General features: G+C 37.7%; 1 protein-coding gene across 1 annotated transcript in view; it reads left to right on the forward strand.

Annotated features, from left to right (window-relative positions):
• The window catches only part of LOC127435466 (astrotactin-2-like), a 716,076-nt gene that overhangs the window by 394,161 nt on the left and 300,728 nt on the right, over positions 1-21,187 (forward strand). The window contains exon 10 of the mRNA XM_051688999.1: positions 8,743-8,880. Coding sequence (XP_051544959.1) covers positions 8,743-8,880 — 138 coding nt within the window. The remainder of the gene's footprint in view (positions 1-8,742; positions 8,881-21,187) is intronic.

Consider the following 21,187-nt stretch of genomic DNA (forward strand, 5'->3'; position numbering starts at 1 on the left):
TATTTTAGAAAAAAAAAAGAAAAAAAAAAAAAAATTCTCTGAAATGAACCAAGATATTATTTTCATATTCTAATGGTTGTAGTAGGCTGCTAATGGACAGGCAGACTTACTTACTTAGGCTGATTTTCCAAGTATGTTCAATTATACAAATACAGTATTCAATTATTTTATAAATAACATCACTAAACTTCATCAAGTAAGTTATTCATTCACACCACTGACAGCCTACTACAACCTTCAGAATGTAAAAATTACATATTGATGAATTTTAGTGATTTTTTTTTTCTTCTTAAATAATTTAATACTGTATCCATTTAAATTGGACTAACTGGGAAAATTTCACCTAATGTAAGTCAGTCCATTGGCAGCAACTGGAACTATGTATATATACACACCGATCAGCCACAACATTAAAACCACCTGCCTAATATTTTGTAAGTCCCCCTCGTGCCGCCAAAACAGTGCCAACCCGCATCTCAGAATAGCATTCTGAGATGCTTTTCTTCTCACCACAATTGTACAGAGCGGTTATCTGTGTTACTGTAGACTTTGTCAGTTGAACCAGTCTGGCCATTCTCTGTTGACCTCTCTCATCAACAAGGCGTTTCCATCTGCACAACTGCCGCTCACTGGATGTTTTTTGTTTTTGGCACCATTTGGAGTAAATTCTAGAGACTGTTGTGTGTGAAAATCCCAGGAGACCAGCAGTTACAGAAATACTCAAACCAGCCCATCTGTCACCAACAATCATCCATGAAATTATCTAATCAAGCAATCATATGGCAGCAGTGCAGTGCATAAAATCAAGCAGATATGGGTCAGGAGCTTCAGTTAATGTTCACATCAACCATCAGAATGGGGAAAAATGTGAGCTCAATGATTTGGACCGTGGCATGATTGTTGGTGCCAGATGGGCTGGTTTGAGTATTTCTGTAACTGCTGATCTCCTGCGATTTGCACCCACAACAGTCTCTGAAATGAAGAAATAATAATATTATTAACATGATATTCAGGTGGTCAGGGTCCCAAAAAACATCAACAACAAGGTGCATGAAAAGTGCATTGAAACCAAATGAGATCTGCGCTTGAGATTGACAAGAAATGTAAAAGCCAAAATCCACCAGTCCCAGACCCCTGAAATGAACCCAGTGTGAATATGCCCTCCCAATTAAACTCTGTCTCTTGTTAATTAACTAAAATCCCCATTTTCAAAGTAACGGCCTCAACTGATTTCCACTTCTTGGGTGTAATAGCAAAGGCCAAAATAAAGCTATTTAAATATATATCATCCATTCACTCACTTCTAACTCACCGCTGCCATCATCACTCTTTACCACCTGACCACACAAGCCATTTAATTGAGCGGACAGCACTTGACTGATCGTGGTCTGAGGAAACCAATCGATGCCCTCTGAAGTGTCAGTTGATGAGTCGGAGCAAGGCCTGGGTTACCGCCGTCTTATTTATGAGTGGATATATTCATTGATCCTGAGTAATTCAGACGTGCTTGTCTATAGCCAGGGTCAGGAACCGGGCACACTCAGACCTGAGCTCATGCATGATGGATGGATTCAGAACAACTAAGTGGTGTAGCCTTTAAAATCACCTCTTGGGACTGATTGCTATGATGTACATAGGGTAGGGTGCACGTGATTAGGGCTGGGTGGTATGACGGTCCACAACTTGAGACAGTAGAAATGTGTCAACCGATATCTTCACCATGCTGTTTACAGCTTGGTACATTTGGAACAGTTATCAGTTGCCAGGACTGCTTAAGGTTTATAATGTAAGTGCTTAATTTATATGTGAGAGTAACAAAGAAACATGAAGTAATGCAAAAATGTAATACAGAGTGGAATGTGTCCCAAATAAATCTAGGCAGCAAGGGCTTGTTTGTCAGGTGTGCTGTTGTCACTGTAAAAAAATAAAAAAAAAGTTTTGTTGATTCGACTCATTATATTTAGAGATTTTTGTTGTTGTTGTTGCATGGGCTTTTGTGAGTTTAACTGACTTAATAGGAGAGGTTTATCTCACAAATTAAAAAGTAATCTGAACTGTTTGAATGTAGTTGTGCAAACTTTTATTTTAACACCATTTTATTTGGCTGTACTTAATCAGTTTATTTAGCTGAATTTAAATTGGATGTAGAAATAACAACTTATTGAATTTATAGATTAAATTATTTATAGAACCTGAAGGTCTGCCATTGTAAAGTTAGTGTTTAGTGAACCTAACTTTAATTGACAAATTAACCCTGCAAGTTTTGCACTGCAGGATGGTCTCTTCTTGAAAGACATAGGTTACATGCATATAGTTTCATTTGGAGGCACATAGATGTTAACACTTGACAGTTGACACAAAAACCTCAGTAATGGTGATACACAACATGCATCAAGTAAAAGATGAGCTCTTAACATCACCACACAACTGATGGCAAAAACAACAACAGCAGCACAAATAAAGTCTGAAAATAGCAATAAATAAATAAATAAGCCTACAACACTTACCCCATTATTTATTCATGCTGCAATGCAAATCTTTGTTTGTTCAGACAACTTTGTTAAGTCAGTTGAGATGACAAATACACTTGCTGAACTAAAGTACAAATTGACAGAATCACAAGGTAATGTCAATTTGACTGGACAATTTTGTTGTCAAAAAACAAACAAAAAAAAAAAACAAAAAAAAAAACACCTTGATGCAACTAGATGTCAAAATAATAAATAAATAAATAAATAAATTACAGAGGGCACAAATGTAATGGTCCTAAGTGTACTAAAGGCCCTTAAAAAAGTTTTACTCCTAAAGAAATTAATTGTAATTTTGAAACATATGAATAAAATCATGACCACTCACGTGAGATGAGGACTTTAGTCATATCAGTAACCTTATCAAAACTGTTTTATTCTACATGGGACAAGGGCCCATTCATTTTAGAATCACATGACCAGCTGAATACTACTCGCTTAATCTCAGTAATTGTCTTGTTATTGGACACTTTCACTCTTGGATTAAATTAATCATGGCTGATTGTGAATAGTGAATTTCTACAATGGCATCTGTAACTGAAAACTATTGATTTGAATGATGCTGCATCCACACCACTAGGTGTCACTGTAAGTCCAAAATGACATGAACAAAAATTCACTGAGTGCACCTTTAATGTAATAATTGTTAGTCCTAAATGTAATAAAGGGTCTACATTAAATTAGTTTAGGTTATAAAAGGTAATAAATGCCCTAAATATAATAAAAGCTCTAAATGTAATTGCCCATGTGGGTCACACTTTGTGTTCATGTTACTCTATATTTACATTGGTAATTGGAGAGTAATGCCAATGCACTATATCCTATTGCTGTATAATGATTTTGTAGAGCTTGTACTTGTATATTGTAATTCTTATTAATAATTAATAGTAGTAGCATGTAATACTGTATGTGTTACATGGACACTGTAAAATAAGGGATTTTAGTATATTGTAGGTAAGGCGGTTAAAATTTGTGTTTTCATATACTTTATATACATAGAAATAATTTGTATGCACTCATTTAATGATAATTTAATCACATTAGTATGGTTGATGAAGGTTAATTGCATATTTTATTTACTTTACGTACAGTTCAAAATGGTCAAAAGTCTTTATTAGGGAAGTGCATTGTACAGTATATCCTTGATTCCATTTTATTGGGATAAATATATGGGGTTATGCATTTTTAAACAAACAATGAATTGTTCACATGTACTTGTAGACTGATCATTAATCACCACACTCACCTCCTCACTAGTCACACTTTTATAAACGGCCAGTAGCTGTAAACATTATAACTCACTGATAAATGGTTAATTGGTGTAAAATGTAAGAATTGCTACAATAAGAGACTTCATTACATTTGGAACTAACAATGATTACTTTCCGGATCTTGATTACATTTATTGAAAATGTTATTATAATTAGGGTCGTTATTAAACTTAGGACCACAAGTTATTACTTTTAGGGCCTTTATTATATTTAGGACAGCATCTTATCACATGTAGGGACTTTATGACATTTAGGACCAAATCTGATTACATTTGGGGCCTTTCATGGAACATTTAATAGGTTTGTGACATCAACACTTATCATCATGATGGCGACGCAGATGGCTGCCTCGGTGTGGAGCTCCTCAGTTCTTTTGTTGTTTATGTTTGTTTGTCCTGTGTTTAGTAATCTTTTTCCAGTCAGTTTTAACAGAGACGAACTGCTGAACATTCGACAGCATGTACCAGACAATCTTTCCCGGTTTTCGAATATTCAGATGTTTTGCTAGACATTTTAGTTGGAGGAGCAGTTCTGCTGTTCAAGGGAGATGAGCCGGTGCGCTGGTCAAACTCCGTCGGCACGGATTTCGAACAGCGCTGCCGAGTATTCACTTAGCGAATCGCTGCTCTCTTCCTAACAAAATGGACGAACTACGGACTTTTCAACTTCTGCTGCCTTGTGCTTCACAGAAACCTGGCTGAGTGAAGCCATTCCGGACAGTGCGTTACATCTGCCGGGCTTCTGGCTGTTCAGAGTGGATCGCATCGCAGAGTTAACGGGGAAAACGAGAGGCAGTGGAACATGCTTTTATATCAATGAAAGTTGGTGTACAGATGTAACAACGTTAAAGAGGATGTGCTGTCCGAATTTGGAAGCGCTCTTTATTAACTGTAAGCCTTTCTACTCGCCGCGGGAGTTTTCCTTGTTTATTCTGGTGAGTGTGTATATTGCACCAAACGCGTGTTTGAACACAGCGCTGCAACAGCTAGCTGATCAAATCACAGACATGGAACAACAATACCCGGACTCAGTTATTATTATTCTTGGGGATTTTAACAAAGCAAATCTCACACATGAACTGCCCAAATACAAACAGCACATCACATGCCCCACCAGAGACAGGAACATACTGGATTATTGTTAAACAACAATAAAGGATGCATATCGCTCTGTCCCTAGAGCAGCTTTGGGACTCTCTGACTACTGTCTGGTTCATCTTCCAACCTACAGGCAGAAATTAAAATCATCCAAGCCAGTAGTAAGAACTGTAAAGAGATGGACCAATGAAGCAGAGCGGGAACTACAAGCCTGCTTCGATTGCATGGATTGGAGTGTTTTTGAGGCTGCAGCCACAGACTTGGATGAGCTCACAGATACTGTTACATCATATATCAGTTTCTGTGAGGATATGTGCATTCCTACTAGGACTTATTTAAAGTTCAACAATGACACACCATGGTTTACAGCAGAGCTCAGGCAGCTTCATCAGGCCAAAGAGGATGCTTACAGGGGTAGGGATAAAGTCTTGTACAATCAGGCCAGGAACACACTGAACAGGGAAATCAGAGTGGCTTAAAGAAGATACTCTGAGAAGCAGAAAAACAAGTTTTCAGCTAACAACCCTGCATCAGTGTGGAGTGGCAAGAAACAACTCACAAATTACAGGACTCCTACCCCCAACCCTGTAGGGAACCAACAACTGGCTGACGACCTGAATGTGTTCTACTGCAGATTTGAAAGGCCCAATCTCACACCCTACACCCACTCTGACCTTCACTTCACACAAACACTAATACCTCCTGTAACCCACCTCCTCCCCCCTCCTGCTACTCAACCTGCACTTAAAATCTGTGAAGATGATGTGAGCCGCATCTTTTGGAAACAAAAAACGAGGAAGGCTTCAGGCCCAGATGGCGTCTCACCAGTGTGTCTTCGATCCTGTGCTAACCAGCTGGCCCCCATCTTCACACAGATCTTCAATAGATCACTGGAGCAGTGTGAAGTCCCATGCTGCTTCAAATGCTCAATCATTATTCCTGTCCCAAAGAAACCAAAAATCATAGGACTTAATGACTACAGATCTGTCGCCTGAAATCTGTGGTCATGAAATCATTTGAGAGACTGGTGTTGGCCCACCTGAACAACATCACTGGACCCTTTCTAGATCACCCTTCAATTTGCTTATCGAACAAACAGGTCTGTGGATGATGCAGTCAAAATGGGATTGCATCATATCCTGCAACATCTGGACAGACCAGGGACATATGCAAGGATCCTTTTTGTGGACTTCAGTTCAGCTTTCAACACCATCATCCCAGCTATACTCCAGAATAAATTACACCAACTCTCTGTTCTCATGTCTATCTGTCAGTGGATTACCAGCTTTCTGACAGACAGGCAGCAGCTTGTGAGACAGGGGAAACTCACTTCTAGCACCTGGACAATCAGCACTGGTGCCCCCCAGGGATGTGTGCTCTCCCCACTACTCTTCTCCCTCTACACCAATGACTGCATCGCCAAGGACCCCTCTGTCAAGCTCCTGAAGTTTGCAGACGACACCACTGTCATTGGCCTCATCCGAGATGACGATGAGTCTGCATACAGAAGGGAGGTTGAACAGCTGGCTGTCTGGTGCAGTCAAAACAACCTTGAGCTGAACACGCTCAAAACTGTGGAGATCATTGTGGACTTTAGGAGAAACACCGCAACACTGACCCCCCTCACCATTCTAAACAGCACTGTGGCAGCAGTGGATTCATTCAGGTTCCTGGGCATTACCATCTCACAGAACCTGAAGTGGGAGACCCACATTGACTCCATTGTGAAAAAGGCCCAGCAGAGGTTGTACTTCCTTTGCCAGCTGAGGAAATTCAACCTGCCACAGGCGCTGCTGATACAGTTTTACTCAGCAGTCATTGAGTCTGTCCTTTGCACTTCAATAACTGTCTGGTTTGGTTCGGCTACAAAATCAGACATCAGAAGACTACAAAGGACAGTTCGGACTGCTGAGAGGATTATTTGTTGCCCCCTGCCCCCCCTTCAAGAACTATACACATCCAGAGTGAGGAAAAAGGCTGGAAAAAAAGATCACTCTGGACCCCACTCACCCTGCCCACTACCTTTTTGAACTGTTGCCTTCTGGCCGATGCTTCAGAGCTCTTAGCACCAGAACCGTCAGGCACAGAAACAGTTTTTTCCCCTCAGGCTATCCATCTCATAAACAATTAAATTGCCCCATTGAGCAATAACTATGAGCAATACACAGTTTAGTCTTTCTTATATTTATCCAACACATCCAACCTCTTCTGCCATTTCATTCCTCTTAAGAAAAAAAAAATAAAAAAAATTGCACTGTACATAACAGATTGTATTAGATTTGCACTACCCATGTGTATGTGTGTATGTATGCGTGTGTGTGTCTGTACATATGTGTATAAATAGTTTTATTTTTTTTATTTTGTATTATTATCTATGTCTTGCTGCTGTTTATGTATTGTTTTTGTATTGTTGTACACTGGAAGCTCCTGTCACCAAGACAAATTCCTTGTATGTGTAAGCATACTTGGCAATAAAGCTGATTCTGATTCTGATTTTAAAGTATTTTTATTACTGTAATAAATAGGCATTACCAAATGGTTATCAATAATCCACGAGATGCGATGTGTGTAAGGGTAATGGGTCTTCTTTAGCACAATGTGAAGGAGAGTTACTAAAACTTCCTCACCTGTGGTAAAATCACTGTAATGCAGTTGAAGACAACATTCAATACATAGTTTTGATTATAATTAATAATTATCAGAATGAACAATTATTGCAGTGTATGCACATTAATATAGAACGTGAGGTCACAGGTGTGCATCTATAGTCATATTACAGCTTCAACATGGCTCATCCATGCAGAATTTAGAGTTGGAACAATTTTTTTTTTTTTTTTTATAAAATAGAAACTTGTTGTTGTTGTTTTTAATTCCTAGAAATAACCATATCTTCATATTTACTGTTACCTTGATAAAACATTACTTATGCCATATGATATGATATTTTGGTCATACCACCCACCTCTTAATGTGATCATGCAACATTATATCCCACAATATCAGTTCACATTGAGTTTTTTTCCTAAATAAATTATAGTTAAGTCTTAGTTACTTAATTTTTCACATTAATTCAGCAGTTATCTTGACAACATCACAAAAGGCGCTTATACAACTTTAATGAAGTTACTTAGTATAATTGTATTTAATTGTACGGCCTACTCGGCTGAAAATATACCTAGCACATCATTCATCCATGTCTTTTATATGTGATCATGTCCATCAATCTACATTACAAAGAAATCTGAAAATGATTTTGTCTTTTTGATGAAGAATGAGGGTCATTTGTGAATCTCTGGGCTCTGAAACTTTCCCACTTAGTATTCCTTCAGTATTCCTGTCTGTATGTAGCAGAGTATTTTATTCTCTTTAATGATCCAGTCATTAGTGGAAACATTAAAAGATTTATCAGGAATGTAACAGCAGTTAGCACAGAATGTTAATGACAGCAAACACACAGTGAATACTAGATCAGAGCAGGTAAACATAGGGAGGGTGAGAGAACAATGGCGAAAGACTGAATATTATGTACTGTCAGTTGCATTTTGCTTTCATGGATTTTCTCAACAGTTGACATTAAATGGGCCATATCTTGCTATACATGTTATTATATACCTTGTAGTTACTGAGATATAACCCTAGTGAAAACTTCCCTATGTGACAACTAACCTGGATCTCCCAAATCTTTGAGTCTGGTGTCTAGATTTCTCATACACTGTTAATATCCAAGAACATCTCTCTCCTGTCCTGGTCAATGCTGGCTTCTTCTAATAAGCAGCATGTTACAGTGGCTCATTGAAATTCAACTGACACCTGACACACTTTGTGTTGATGTCACTCACACTGCAGGTCGTCCTACAGTCTTGGTCAAGGCCTTTGGCTGCCAGTCAGTAAGAGCTTCGTGGTTCCTCCGGTGGAGCTGTCAATCAACCCCATTGCCAGCTGTAAGACAGACGTGCTGGTTACAGAAGACCCAGGAGAAGTGCGGTGAGTACATCAAAACTAGTATATGCTCTCACTACAGTATTGATACAAAAAATGGACATTTTAAGACAGAAATCCAAACTTCTTACCACTACCATAAGAAAAGAGTATTTCATATAATTAAATAATAATTCGGGATTAGTTTTATTTGTGTACCTGTTAATTTTTTATGGTTATGATGAGGTTATGTTGGCTTGATAAAACTATTGGGTTATTTTTATTTTTTCAAGATTAAATTCCTAACCTGAGAGAATTTCTTATTCCGACTCCAAAATTCCAAACAGTAATTCCTCGCAGAGTTTCAATCTACACTGAAAAAAATTAAAATACAAAAATAACAGTATATACACTACCGGTCAAAAGTTTTGAAAAACTTATTCTTTATTATAATTTTTGTTCACATTTTACAATAATAGTAAAGTCATTAATACTACGGAATAACATAAATGGAACTGTGGGAATTATGTTGTGACTAAACAAAATCCAAAATAAATCAAAACTGTATTATATTTTAGCATCTTCAAAGTAGTCACCCTTTGCCTAAAATTTGCAAACATTTACTCTTGACATTTTCTCAACCAACTTCTTGAGGTATCACCCTGGGATGCTTTTTAAACAGTACTGAAGGAGTTCCCATCTGTATGTTGGGCACTTATTGGCTGCTTTTCTTTATTATTTGGTCCAAGTCATCAATTTCAAAAACCTTTTTTTTATTATTATTACATTTTAGATTTATAATGAAATAAATTAATATGGTGGCACAATTATATTTTTGTCTACAAAACTAATTTCAAACATTTAAGCAAAAGATTTTTAAGATCATGGGAAACATTTCGGTCAAGTGTTTCAAAACTTTTGACCGGTAGTGTATATGTATATATAAAAAATGCTTCATGTGGTAACATCTAAATGAACTGGTATATACCGATCAGCCACAACATTGAAAAAAAATCACCTGCCAAATATAGTGTAGGTCCCCCTCGTGCCACCAAAACAGCTCTGACCCGTCGAGGCATAGACTCCACAAGATCTCCGAAGGTGTCCTGTGGTATCTGGCACCAAGACGTTAGCAGCAGATCCTTTAAGTCCTGTAAATTGCGAGGTGGGGCCTCCATGGATCAGACTTGTTGGTCCAGCACATCCCATAGATGCTCAATTGGATTGAGAGTCAACACCTTGAACACTTTGTCATGTTCCTCAAACCATTCCTGATACATTTTTGCAGTGTGGCAGGGCGCATTATTCTGCTGAAAGTGGCCACTGCCATCAGGGAATACCATTGCATTTTTCCTGCTTCCAACATATGAAATTCAAGAACTGAATGTTCACTTGCTGCCTAATATATCCCACCCCTTGACAGGTGTCATTGTAATGATACAATCAATGTTATTCACTTCACCTGTAAGTGATTTTAATGTTGTGGCTGATCAGTGTGTATATATTTATGTATTACTAAATTAAGCTGAATACATTACTGTAGAACCCAACAGAACCCATTTCAAGGTTTAGATCAGGTAAATATAGCTTCTTAGGATAACGATGCAGGTTACTACTTTGACATCCACCAAATGATGTGTCTGCCCATCTCTCTTAACTATCAAATGCCTACCAAGCAATGTGCTCGCAAATGCCAAGCAACCACTCTGTACACATTTTCAACTGTAGTAACCATTTAGAACACCTTAGCAACCACCTAGCAACTTCTTAGCAACCACACTTCTTCGTAATGCCCTTGCTAAGCAATCAGTCAGAACACCCAAGCAACCACTTAGAACACCTTAGTAACTACATAGCAAATACTCAGAACACTTCAGCAAAAGCCTAACAACTTCTTAGCGGCCACTCGGAACACATTAGCAACCACTTAACAATTTGTTATCAAATTCAAAGCAACCACTCTAAACACCTTAGCAACTGCCTCACAACCACTTAAAACACTTTAGCAACAGCGTATTAACCTTGTAGCACCCGCAAACAGCCAGAACACCATAGCAGCCACTGAGAACGCCTCAGTAACCACACAGAAAACCCTAGGAACCACTTAGCAATGTGCTTGCAAATGCCTAGAAACAACTCTGAATACCTTAGCTACTACCTAGCAATGTTTTAGCAATGAACCTGCAACCAGCCAGAGCACACCAGCAACCATTCAGAACACCTTAACCACACAGCTGTTCTTCACAGTTGAGTTGTTCTTCTAAGTGAGATGTTCGGTTCATCACGTAGTTATTAATACAAACCCTTCAATATGACACTTACACTTATTCCTGATAGCCCCATATCTGCTGTTGGCAAAAACGTCCTTAGGGAACAAGCTGTTTATTACATTTTTGACAACCAAGCTGTTTCCATCTTTGTTGCAAACCCAACATATGCTGAGCTGTTCTTACAGTGTCAGCATGACATCTAATATGGATCAGGTATAGACTGAAATCACAGACATTATATCATAAGCATGGTTTATGAAAGCTATCCTGACATGTTACGATGGATGATATTTTTATTAGACTCTAAATTTGTTCTTAAAAGCCTGCCAGCTAAGGAATTATGTTCTTGGTTGCTAGTACATTATGGAAAATTTAAGAAGTCATGGCACATATCGTTGCCAGATAAGTAAAGCAGTGCTGGGAATGTTGTTTAATGGAGCTCTGCAGTTGTACTTTCTATTTTGTGTCCAATAATAGGATTATATTCCTTTCTCAGAAAACAGTCATCTCTCATTCTCCCCATCACACGCTTAGATCATTTCAGCACTGTGATGATGAATAGCTTTCATTAACATTTCAATTTCATCCCAGAATGAGGAGGCCATGTCTTCCCTTTGCCTGAGAGAGGAGGAAGTGTGAATAGAGGCATGCGATTGCTTTTATTTAGATTCCACCAGAATGGATACGAGCAAGTCATTTTGCAGCAGCAGTGTTGCTGTGGCATTCCTGACTTGTGGCGTTGTAGGTTTCCTGATACTCCAGAGGTTATCTCCATTCCGAATGAAGCGACACATCGCATCACTTGGGAAAGTAAACAGTCCTAATCTTCTTAAAGCTACTTGGTTAATACAGCTGTCAGCTGCTCTAGAGGTCATATGAGCCTGTGCAAATAACTTCCTCTAGTAATGGAAAGAATGAAAATGCTGGAAGGTTCAGGAGGCCCAGTCATGCCCCCTTTAAAAAGAGGCCTGTTCTGTGCAGAGTTGGGGAGCCACTGTGAAACTGTTGATTGCCAAGCTACTTAATTTACAGCAGTTAAACTACATTCAGCTACTTATTTGAAAAAGTACTTAGCAACAAAACAAGTCACTAAGAGAAAAATATAACCACAAATGACATTAAGCGGTCCAGGCAGTTTGGAAAAGTGGAGAAAATGACCAAAATTGCCAAATTTGTCAGGGCCAAAGTAATTTAATTACTAAGTGATCTAGTTACTTTGTAGGTGTGATGTTTGCAGACTTCTAAGTACTTCTTGTCTATGTACTACCAGTCCACTAGAAAGTGGATGGGGGTGCACCTTTCAAATGCATTCACAGTTCAATTAACATGTTAATTATTTTGACTTGCTGTTAATAGAAAATGATTGATCAGAGTGTCCACATTTCACAAAACCTGGTATACATGAACAGCAGTATGGACATTTCAATCACAAGATACAGTCGAATTAGTCATTACAGACCACACCCAAAGTATGTATAGCCACATATCTGCTAAATGATTAAATGAATAAAAATTATTTGATAACTGTTTGTCATAAGGGTCTATAGATGAAAAAGTAGGCTTTTCAATACGTTCACAGTGGCAGAAATTGAAATCCATATGAACTATTGATTCAGGTGCAGTTTTTGTTGTACAGTCAATATAATGCAGATATGTTCGCATCGTATAAAAACAATTATTTAATTACTTATTTTTAAACAATACACAATCGTATTTTATCAAACTACACAATGATGACTCTAAGACATTATAGATATTACAGTTTTATCTTCTGTTAACGCCTGATCTTCTGTAAAGCTGCTTTGAAACAATGTGTGTTGTGAAAAGCGCTATACAAATAAAAATGACTTGACTTGAAAGAAGAAACATGCCAAAATCCAACTTCCTTGATCAAACTGGGCCTCATTTCTCAAAAGCATTGTAAGCCTTAGTAGATCACAGAATCCATTTCACGATCTATCTTAGTTCTGCAGTCCGTTTCCCAAAGCCATCGTAACTAAGTAGTACTTAAAAATGCTCAAAGATTTACATGTGCTCTTGAGTGACCATACAGCGCTAATAACATCTTAAGGACACAGACTTATGCAGACACAAGCAGGACAACTACAAAATCACTCATAACACAGTTAACACCTAGCAACACTTTTTGCTGAGACTTTAATATCATGATACCTGTTATTTTTTTTATTTTAACAGGCAAGGCTAATAATAAAAATAAATGCATAAAATAGTCTATATAAATTGATGTCTAGCTTAATTAGTAAACATAATATATATATATATATATATATATATATATATATATATATATATATATATATATATATATATGTGGGTGTGTGTGTGTGTGTGTTGACTAATTGTTGACATGGTTGTTGCTGAAAACTGTATAAATTAAAATCAGAGAAAGAAGAAAAACATCACTGACTTACTGCCATGCATGAAAGTCATACGTCTCATCCTCATCTCCTCTTCCTCTATGACACCCAAGGGCGCTCTCGCCCACACCAAGTGTTGTGTAGCACTGCACATGCTGTGTAGACCACACATGTTGTTTAGCATTGCTGTCACCATTTGGGAATAAAGAGCAGACCTCCGTTTTATTGGTGAATGTCCTTAAAGCGCAGCTTCCACACACCTCAGTATTTTGCGCTTCACAATTGTCATGTATAGTGTGTAGTAGAGATGATGAAGAGGAGAGAGGCAATGGATCAACTTTCAGGCTTTTAATGAAGGAGATGGAGAAGAATTCAAACAACGTGGAGAACAAAAGGACCAAGTAAACTTCACACTAACACGAGTAGTACACAGACGAGAACTGACAATCAGTGAACAAAACAGCAGGGTATTTATATACAAATGGAACTAATGATAGACTGAAAGACAGGTGAGGATGATAGGGAATAGGTGGCTGATGAGGGCAGTGTACCATGGGAAATGTAGTCCAGGGTAAAACTTCAAAATAACAGTCCTAGTGAAAACATGAAGGAGACAGACTGTGACAACAATAACACGGTGAACCTCGAAATGTTCAATGAATGCTTGTCATTGGCAGGATCATATTCAGGGCCTTTGCTGTCTTCACTGATCCTGGAAGCTCTCATCTCAACCCACAGAGGAATTTGTGAAAACAAAATATAACAAATGCACACCTGATTATGCAAGCAGCGATTATGTAAAATAAACAGATCATTCTGCATAAAATAATTTTAAAACAATAAGTAATTATGTAGTAAATTAGGTTGAACATTTAAGAAAACATATTTAAACATTTCCAGCAAGGTAAATTACAAAAGTTAAAAGTTACACACAAATGCTATATAGTTACAATGACAAGCAGCATGATACAGTCCCATTTCAGCACTCTCACACGGACAGCGACTCAAGTAGCACTTAAAGCGCATCCTCACACATTTATGTTAAGTGCAGTTTTGGGAAATGCACGTAAAAAATAACGAATATTCATAAAATCGCTCGCAGAATACACTCTTAACTGCTAAAATCGATAGTTTTTGTGAAATGAGGACCTGTTTTGTAGTTATAACTGGTTTTGAGTTGTAGCACCATCTATGCACAGAATTGGACGAAATTTGGTATGCATCCTCAAAATGTTTTTGTGTCAAAGTTTTCCAGGTTTCATTAAGTTTGGACTTTGCATTGAGATGATATACTGTAGATTGGTAAGTGAATTTGGGCCATGGTCAAAAAAATTTAAATGGCTTCTGAATATATCTTCTTAACTATGTGGCAAATCAAGATTCTTATGGCAAATTTTTGTCATGAGAGACTCTGGATAATAAATACAAAATGTTGTGTGAATCATCCTTGTGTAAGGGACTTGACATGGAGGCGAAGGTAGAATGCAAGAAGTTTATTATAATCAGCAAACAAATCCAAGACACAAGGCCGAGATGTAATTGTTGAAGCAGGTAATGTTGTCATTACACAGGTAATCAGTCCAACCAGGCAAACAGAGCAAAACAGTAATCCAATTTCAGTAAATCCATAAAGCAGGCACAATGGTCATAACAAGTAGGCAGTAAACAGGCAATGAGAATAACACTTGGTAAGGCAGTGCAACTGGCAATACTTAATACGCAAAGTCACAATGGAAGAACATGGCTATTTATATCATTCAAACAGGAAGTAACCATAGAAGAAATGGTACAGTGTCATTATTCAGGAGAGGGCTCCCTCTGGTGGTCGGCTGAAGGGATACCAGCCTCATGCGTTACACCTTGGACCTCTTATAAGCTAACTACAGTGGACCTATTTAAAAAGAAAAAACATATCTTTAAAAAAAATAAATGATGATGATATTATTTATAATTTAATCAGAGCCATATTTTTTTGGCAACAAAATTGTGATTCTTTTGTAATGAATGAAAATCTTAATTAGGGTGACAGCATTAAACTTGAACAGATTTGATCTAAAATGCAACTGAGATGAGCAGTTTGTTAGAGAATCATGATTTAAAGGTTTTCCGCTCTAGTACACAGTCACGTAAAAATAACATTTTTCTTGCTTTTAAATTCAAACTAATTAATGTTGTGTTTATTGGTATTTATTATCATTATTTTATAGCAGGCATGTTATATGTTTTCTTCTCTCTGACACTCTGTTTCACAGAATGTTGGTCTTTTGTATTTTGTTTTAATGAACAAGCATTTGAAGTGTGTTAGTGAGGAAAAGCAGCCAGGGATCAAACAAATGCCAACTTTATAGCTTGCAAATATTCCCCTTTGCTGAGTTAGAGTTTTGAATGATTTATTAAGCTTAATTAGTACTTAACATCATAGCAGGCACAAAATAATAACTTTGAGAACGGAAAGACACATTTTATGAGTGATTAGCAGAGTTTCAGAGGAATACATTATATCAATTTAATGTATCTGGAAAATAATTAGTTCTCAGCTGCACAGGAAATGTCTGTCACATCACACACAGCACAGTGAATAATAAGCCCTCTTAATTATGCAAATGATATTCAAAGAGAAGACCCGTGAGTGAAGGCTGCTTACTGAAGCGAGTGAAAAACAAAACATCATTGGGCTCAATGTTCAACTAATGAAAGAAAAGTAAATGCAAGTGAGATGCTTTACTCTTATTGACATTTATTTTTTTTTATTTTTTATTTTTTTTACATTATATAAGCTGATTTTGATAACCTTTTTAGGATCCATAGTAAAAAGCCCCTATAAAGCATGATCTGAATTTGTCATTAGACAACAAATTTTGCCCCATAAAATCTCAATTATATGAATGCAATTTTTTTTTTTTTTTGCCTCAAAAGGGTTATAAACATAATCATACTTGTATATGTTTTAGCTCTTCTAGACTGAACATTGCATGACCTTCCAACAATAGAAGACATATAACATTATCTCTCTCTCTCTCTCTCTCTCTCTCTCTCTCTCTCTCTCTCTCTCTCTCTCTCTCTCTCTCTCATATATATATATATAGTATATATTGATAACACATCAGATGAAGACATATAGCCTACAGTAGGACACATCAATACAGAAATAACAAATTATTATTATTATTATTATTATTATTATTAGTTTGAATAAATTCTTCTTTCAGTGCCAAAGGAAGTGTAAGAAAATTATTGAATACTGTAAATAATAATAATAATAATAATAATAATACATAATAATACATAATTAATACATACTTACTGGATTATGAATAAATGTAAGTTGTGTCCATTTTTTTTATTCTATTTTTTATTCTCAAGTGATGCGTCACTTGGCTAATTAAATTTCAGGAAAGGGTTTGCCCAACTGTGTTAGGGTGAACATCACCATATTAATTGCTTAAAAACAATAATTAATAGATAAAAAAATAACTTATTAAAAGAAAAATATTTTGAGATTAAGAGTATATTATTATTATTATTATTAAGAGGGTATAAACATGTTTAAAAAATGTATTTAAAAAATACAGTTAAGTTTCTATATTTTTTTATTGTATTTCTATTTCATGCAGTGTGATCTGTAGTGAATGTAGAGTTTACTTTTGTAGAAATGCTCATATAATTTCATATTTTTAATAATGTATTATCAGTCTCTATTATTATTGCTCATGGGAGTTTCTTCAAAAAAAAAAAAAAATATATATATATACTTATTTATATTTGCAAGACAGAGTGTGTCATTTTATTTCAAATGTATGAATGTAATTTTATGATAATAAAAAGAAAAAAACACTTTGTACATCCATGCACAACAAAATCTAGTTTATTTCTTTGCTTTAAGTCAGGGGTGTCCAAACATTTTTGGTCAGGGGCCAAATGCAGAAAAAAATAAGGTGCCGCGGGTCGCATGGCTGTAATAATAAAAAGAAGCTACTAGATTGCCACTATATATAATCTTTATATTGTATGCTTAATATTATGCAAGTTTTAATCATGTTTTGTGCTCTATGGTATGCTTGTGTAGGCCCTACATGTAAATAAAGGATAGGGTATTTCACTCACAAAGAACTCTTATAATGGAACAGTGATGCATCTTATACAAAATATTCTACTCATTTATTCACATTTTTATCTTTGTGACGTCCATTCAGTGGCTCTGCAAAGAACATATAGATCTACAACTGAGTGTTGGGTGTGACCCATCATATTAATCAAAATCAGATTAAATTTGATCACTTTATGACCGTGAATCAATTTTCTTGTTTCAACGAAATATCACAACGAACCAATTAATTACAGTATACTTCCCAGTGCTACAGAGGGCATTCTGGAAGAGTATGCTCGGTTCGCGCGTCTCTGTGCGCGCTCAATAAACTCTGTTCAGCCGCTCGCACAACAGCAGCTCTACTCAGTTGTATGATCCAAGGTATCAAGACATTTGAACAAGAACAAGTACATGATTAAAGGGTCTAACCTGATGTCAGTCCTTTAATAAATGCATCATTCTTTCTGCGGGGCACTTCATCCTTGGAAATAAAGATTATTCCAAACTTCTGTTGAACTCTGCCAGTGGATGCTGTTGGTGACAGCACAGAATGCATTAGTGGACATGATGAATTGTGAATAGTGGTTGTACGTGATAGCGACATCCAGTGCTCAGAATATGAATTTCATATAATTTCTCCATAGCAGGCCTAATTCTGTTCTATTTCTAAAGTCTCTTGCGGGCCGCATCGGAACAGTCGGAGGGCCGCAGATGGCCCACGGGCCGGACTTTGGACACCCCTGCTGTAAGTGGTAATGGTAGAAAAGTTTATTCTTAATCATTCTTTTTTTATTAATTGCATTGCAACTATTCTAGTCCTCCTATTGTCTTAGGGTCATTTTTGACCCACGACAGGTAAAGAATACTTTATAAATACTGCATAGTTTTTTTGTACTGTAACAGAACATTGTAACTTTGTCAAGACCATCAAAAATAAATAAATAAATAATTGTTTAAGAGAAATAACAATAAAAAATAAAAATAAAAACTGTTCCTTCCATTGTCTTAAGGGGTCAATTTTGACCCGTATGGGAAGAACCAGTTGTTACCTTCAAACTTTCTGGATGTTATACAGCTTTAAATATTTTTTTTTTATTTTATATTTATCTGTGAATCAAATCTGACCAAACATTATTTCACATTTTCTTACATTTGGCCTTAAGCCCCATACTGTTCTCTAGCTTCCCGGCCTGCTTCACTGGGGACTGCATCATTCCCACAAACTGCATACTTTCCTCTCAAATTGGGTTTGTGGACATACAGTATGCACATGTCCACACACACAAGCACACATACATACACAGAGTATTTTGTACAGGTCTGAACAGGAAATATGTTAGTAAATAAGAATACGAAAATCATTTTATCTGATAGGGTGCAATGGGGCTAAAGGCCCCCAATAGTAAAATTATTTAATTTAATTTAATTTTCTCCAAAAAATTATTATATGGCAGAAAGAACTATTACGGCACCTTCCTAAATCCCTGTTACACTACAACAAATTTGTTGCAACGGATGCTCAAAGTGGGACCATTTTAACTGCTGGAAAAGGCAATAGAGATTCATTTGTGAAATAGACATGTACTAAAATTGTAACTCTAAAATGTACACTGTTGATGTTACGAGCAGAATAAATCAGAAATTGTAGTAATATAGTTGAGATATTATAAAATACCAGAAGAGATTGAAATAAATGTAAATTGAGACATCCTTTGCCAATGTTGGACACGTTTTTAAACTTTTTTAAAATTATTATTAATAAAAAAAATCTTTAAAAATGTTGTTATTCCATTAATATTAGGAATATAACATTTACATTTTTTCATTCATCATACTTTTTGGGACAATAATACAACAGATTTTCGTTAAGGGGGGTCTTTTGTGCTTTTTTACTCTAATCAAGAATTTTTGAATTTTTTAATGGTGTGACGAGCAGGAGAGCGTGGCCGGGCTGTGAGTGTGTGCGCCTTGTTCTGAGCAGCCCATTCAGCAGGAGAGAGATAAGAGGAGTCAGAGTCGTCATGTTATTACGTTCCAGTTCAGTGTTTTAAGTTGTTATTAAAGTTTTGTTGAGTGTCAATCCGGTTCCTGCTTCCTCCTTTACCGATGAACGAGAGGCTTGACTGCCACCCTGGTACCGAAACCCAGGATTGGAGGAAGATATGCAGTCATAGAGCCCTCACCGCTGACGGAGGTTCACGACACCTAGGATGTATGATGCGGTGGTACTGGAGCGGTTCGCCCGAAGGCGGAGGAGCCCGCTGCTGTCCACCAGGAGATGAAGTAACCGCTGTTGTCCACCAGGGGGCGGGGGAGCTCACTGCAGTTCGCCAGGAAGTGAGGAGCTGCTGCCGGTCACTAGAGGGTGGAGGAGCCACTACCATCCACCAGGGGGTGGAGGAGCTCGCCACTGTCTGCCGGGCGGTGAAGCAGCTGCTGACGTCTGCCTGGTGGCGGAGGAGCTAGCTGCCGTCCACCAGGAGGCGAGGTCCAGTGCCATTGCCCGGCGTCGCGGAGGACCACTACCCAGATGGCCGAGAACCAAATGGTGGCGTGGTAGGAAACTGGAGTTTTTTTTCTTCTCTCCCTCTCTCTCTCTGTCTCTCCCACCCCCTTTACCTCTACACTCCCCTCCCCTCATCCTACCCAGGTACCCAGGAGGCAGGGAAAACTAGCCAGCGACATGGCCGAAGGGGCAACTCCTCCCCTCCAGGAAGGAAGTGAGGGAGGGTGTAAGTCAGTTCGGAGCTTTCCCCGGCCTGAATCAGGCGATTGGGGGGGGTGGGGGTGGCAGACAAGCCTCTCGTTCATCGTAAAAGGAGGAAGCAAGAACCGGATTGACACTCAAAAAGACATTAATTACAACTTAAAACACTGAACTGGAACAGCTCCGTGTGTGTCTCTCTCTCTCTCTCTCTCCAGCACTCCCGACTCCTCCTCTTATCTCTCTCCCACTGATTGGGCCGCTCAGCACCAGGCGCGCACACTCACAGCCCGGCCACACCCTCCTCCTCGTCACAAATGGTTTTCAACACAGGTCAAATATAACCAAAAGAAGGGTTAAGTTTCTGAAGATATGAGGGCTAGCCTATATTCGATGAATATGAACCGAATTTGTGTGTAAATTGGTTTTCATGACCTATAATCTTTTCCATTAAAGCTATACAGCACTTCACAATTTGTTATAAGACACAAGTAGGCTGTCTTTATTCACACAAGCCCTTTGTGATATACAATAAGGCTTTTGGATCAATACTCATCTGTAAGAAGCCCATGACAAAGCACAGAATTCTTGTATTACTACAACCCTTTGTAATAGAATCTTGTGAATATGATTGATATCTCGACAATCCAAACTTCAATCCCTGAAAATCTGATGCCGGTTTTTGATGGCTCATAGAGTTTTATTGCGCTTCACACTTTAGTGACTCTGAGCTGTCTGAGGTCATGTTTTCCCCACATTTCTACAAGCCACCATGCCATTAGCTCTGCAGTGAGTCCAGTACCTCTGCAGACTTCGCAGGTACACTTCAAACTAACCTGAAGAGCTGCACCAATCAAAACACTCCATAAATCCCCCGATCAATGCTTGTCTGGGCATCTCCAGCTGTGCTCAAAGCCCATTGCTCTGTCAATAT

The sequence above is a fragment of the Myxocyprinus asiaticus genome, chromosome 4 (assembly GCF_019703515.2).
Source record: "Myxocyprinus asiaticus isolate MX2 ecotype Aquarium Trade chromosome 4, UBuf_Myxa_2, whole genome shotgun sequence".
In the NCBI taxonomy this organism is placed as follows: domain Eukaryota; kingdom Metazoa; phylum Chordata; class Actinopteri; order Cypriniformes; family Catostomidae; genus Myxocyprinus; species Myxocyprinus asiaticus.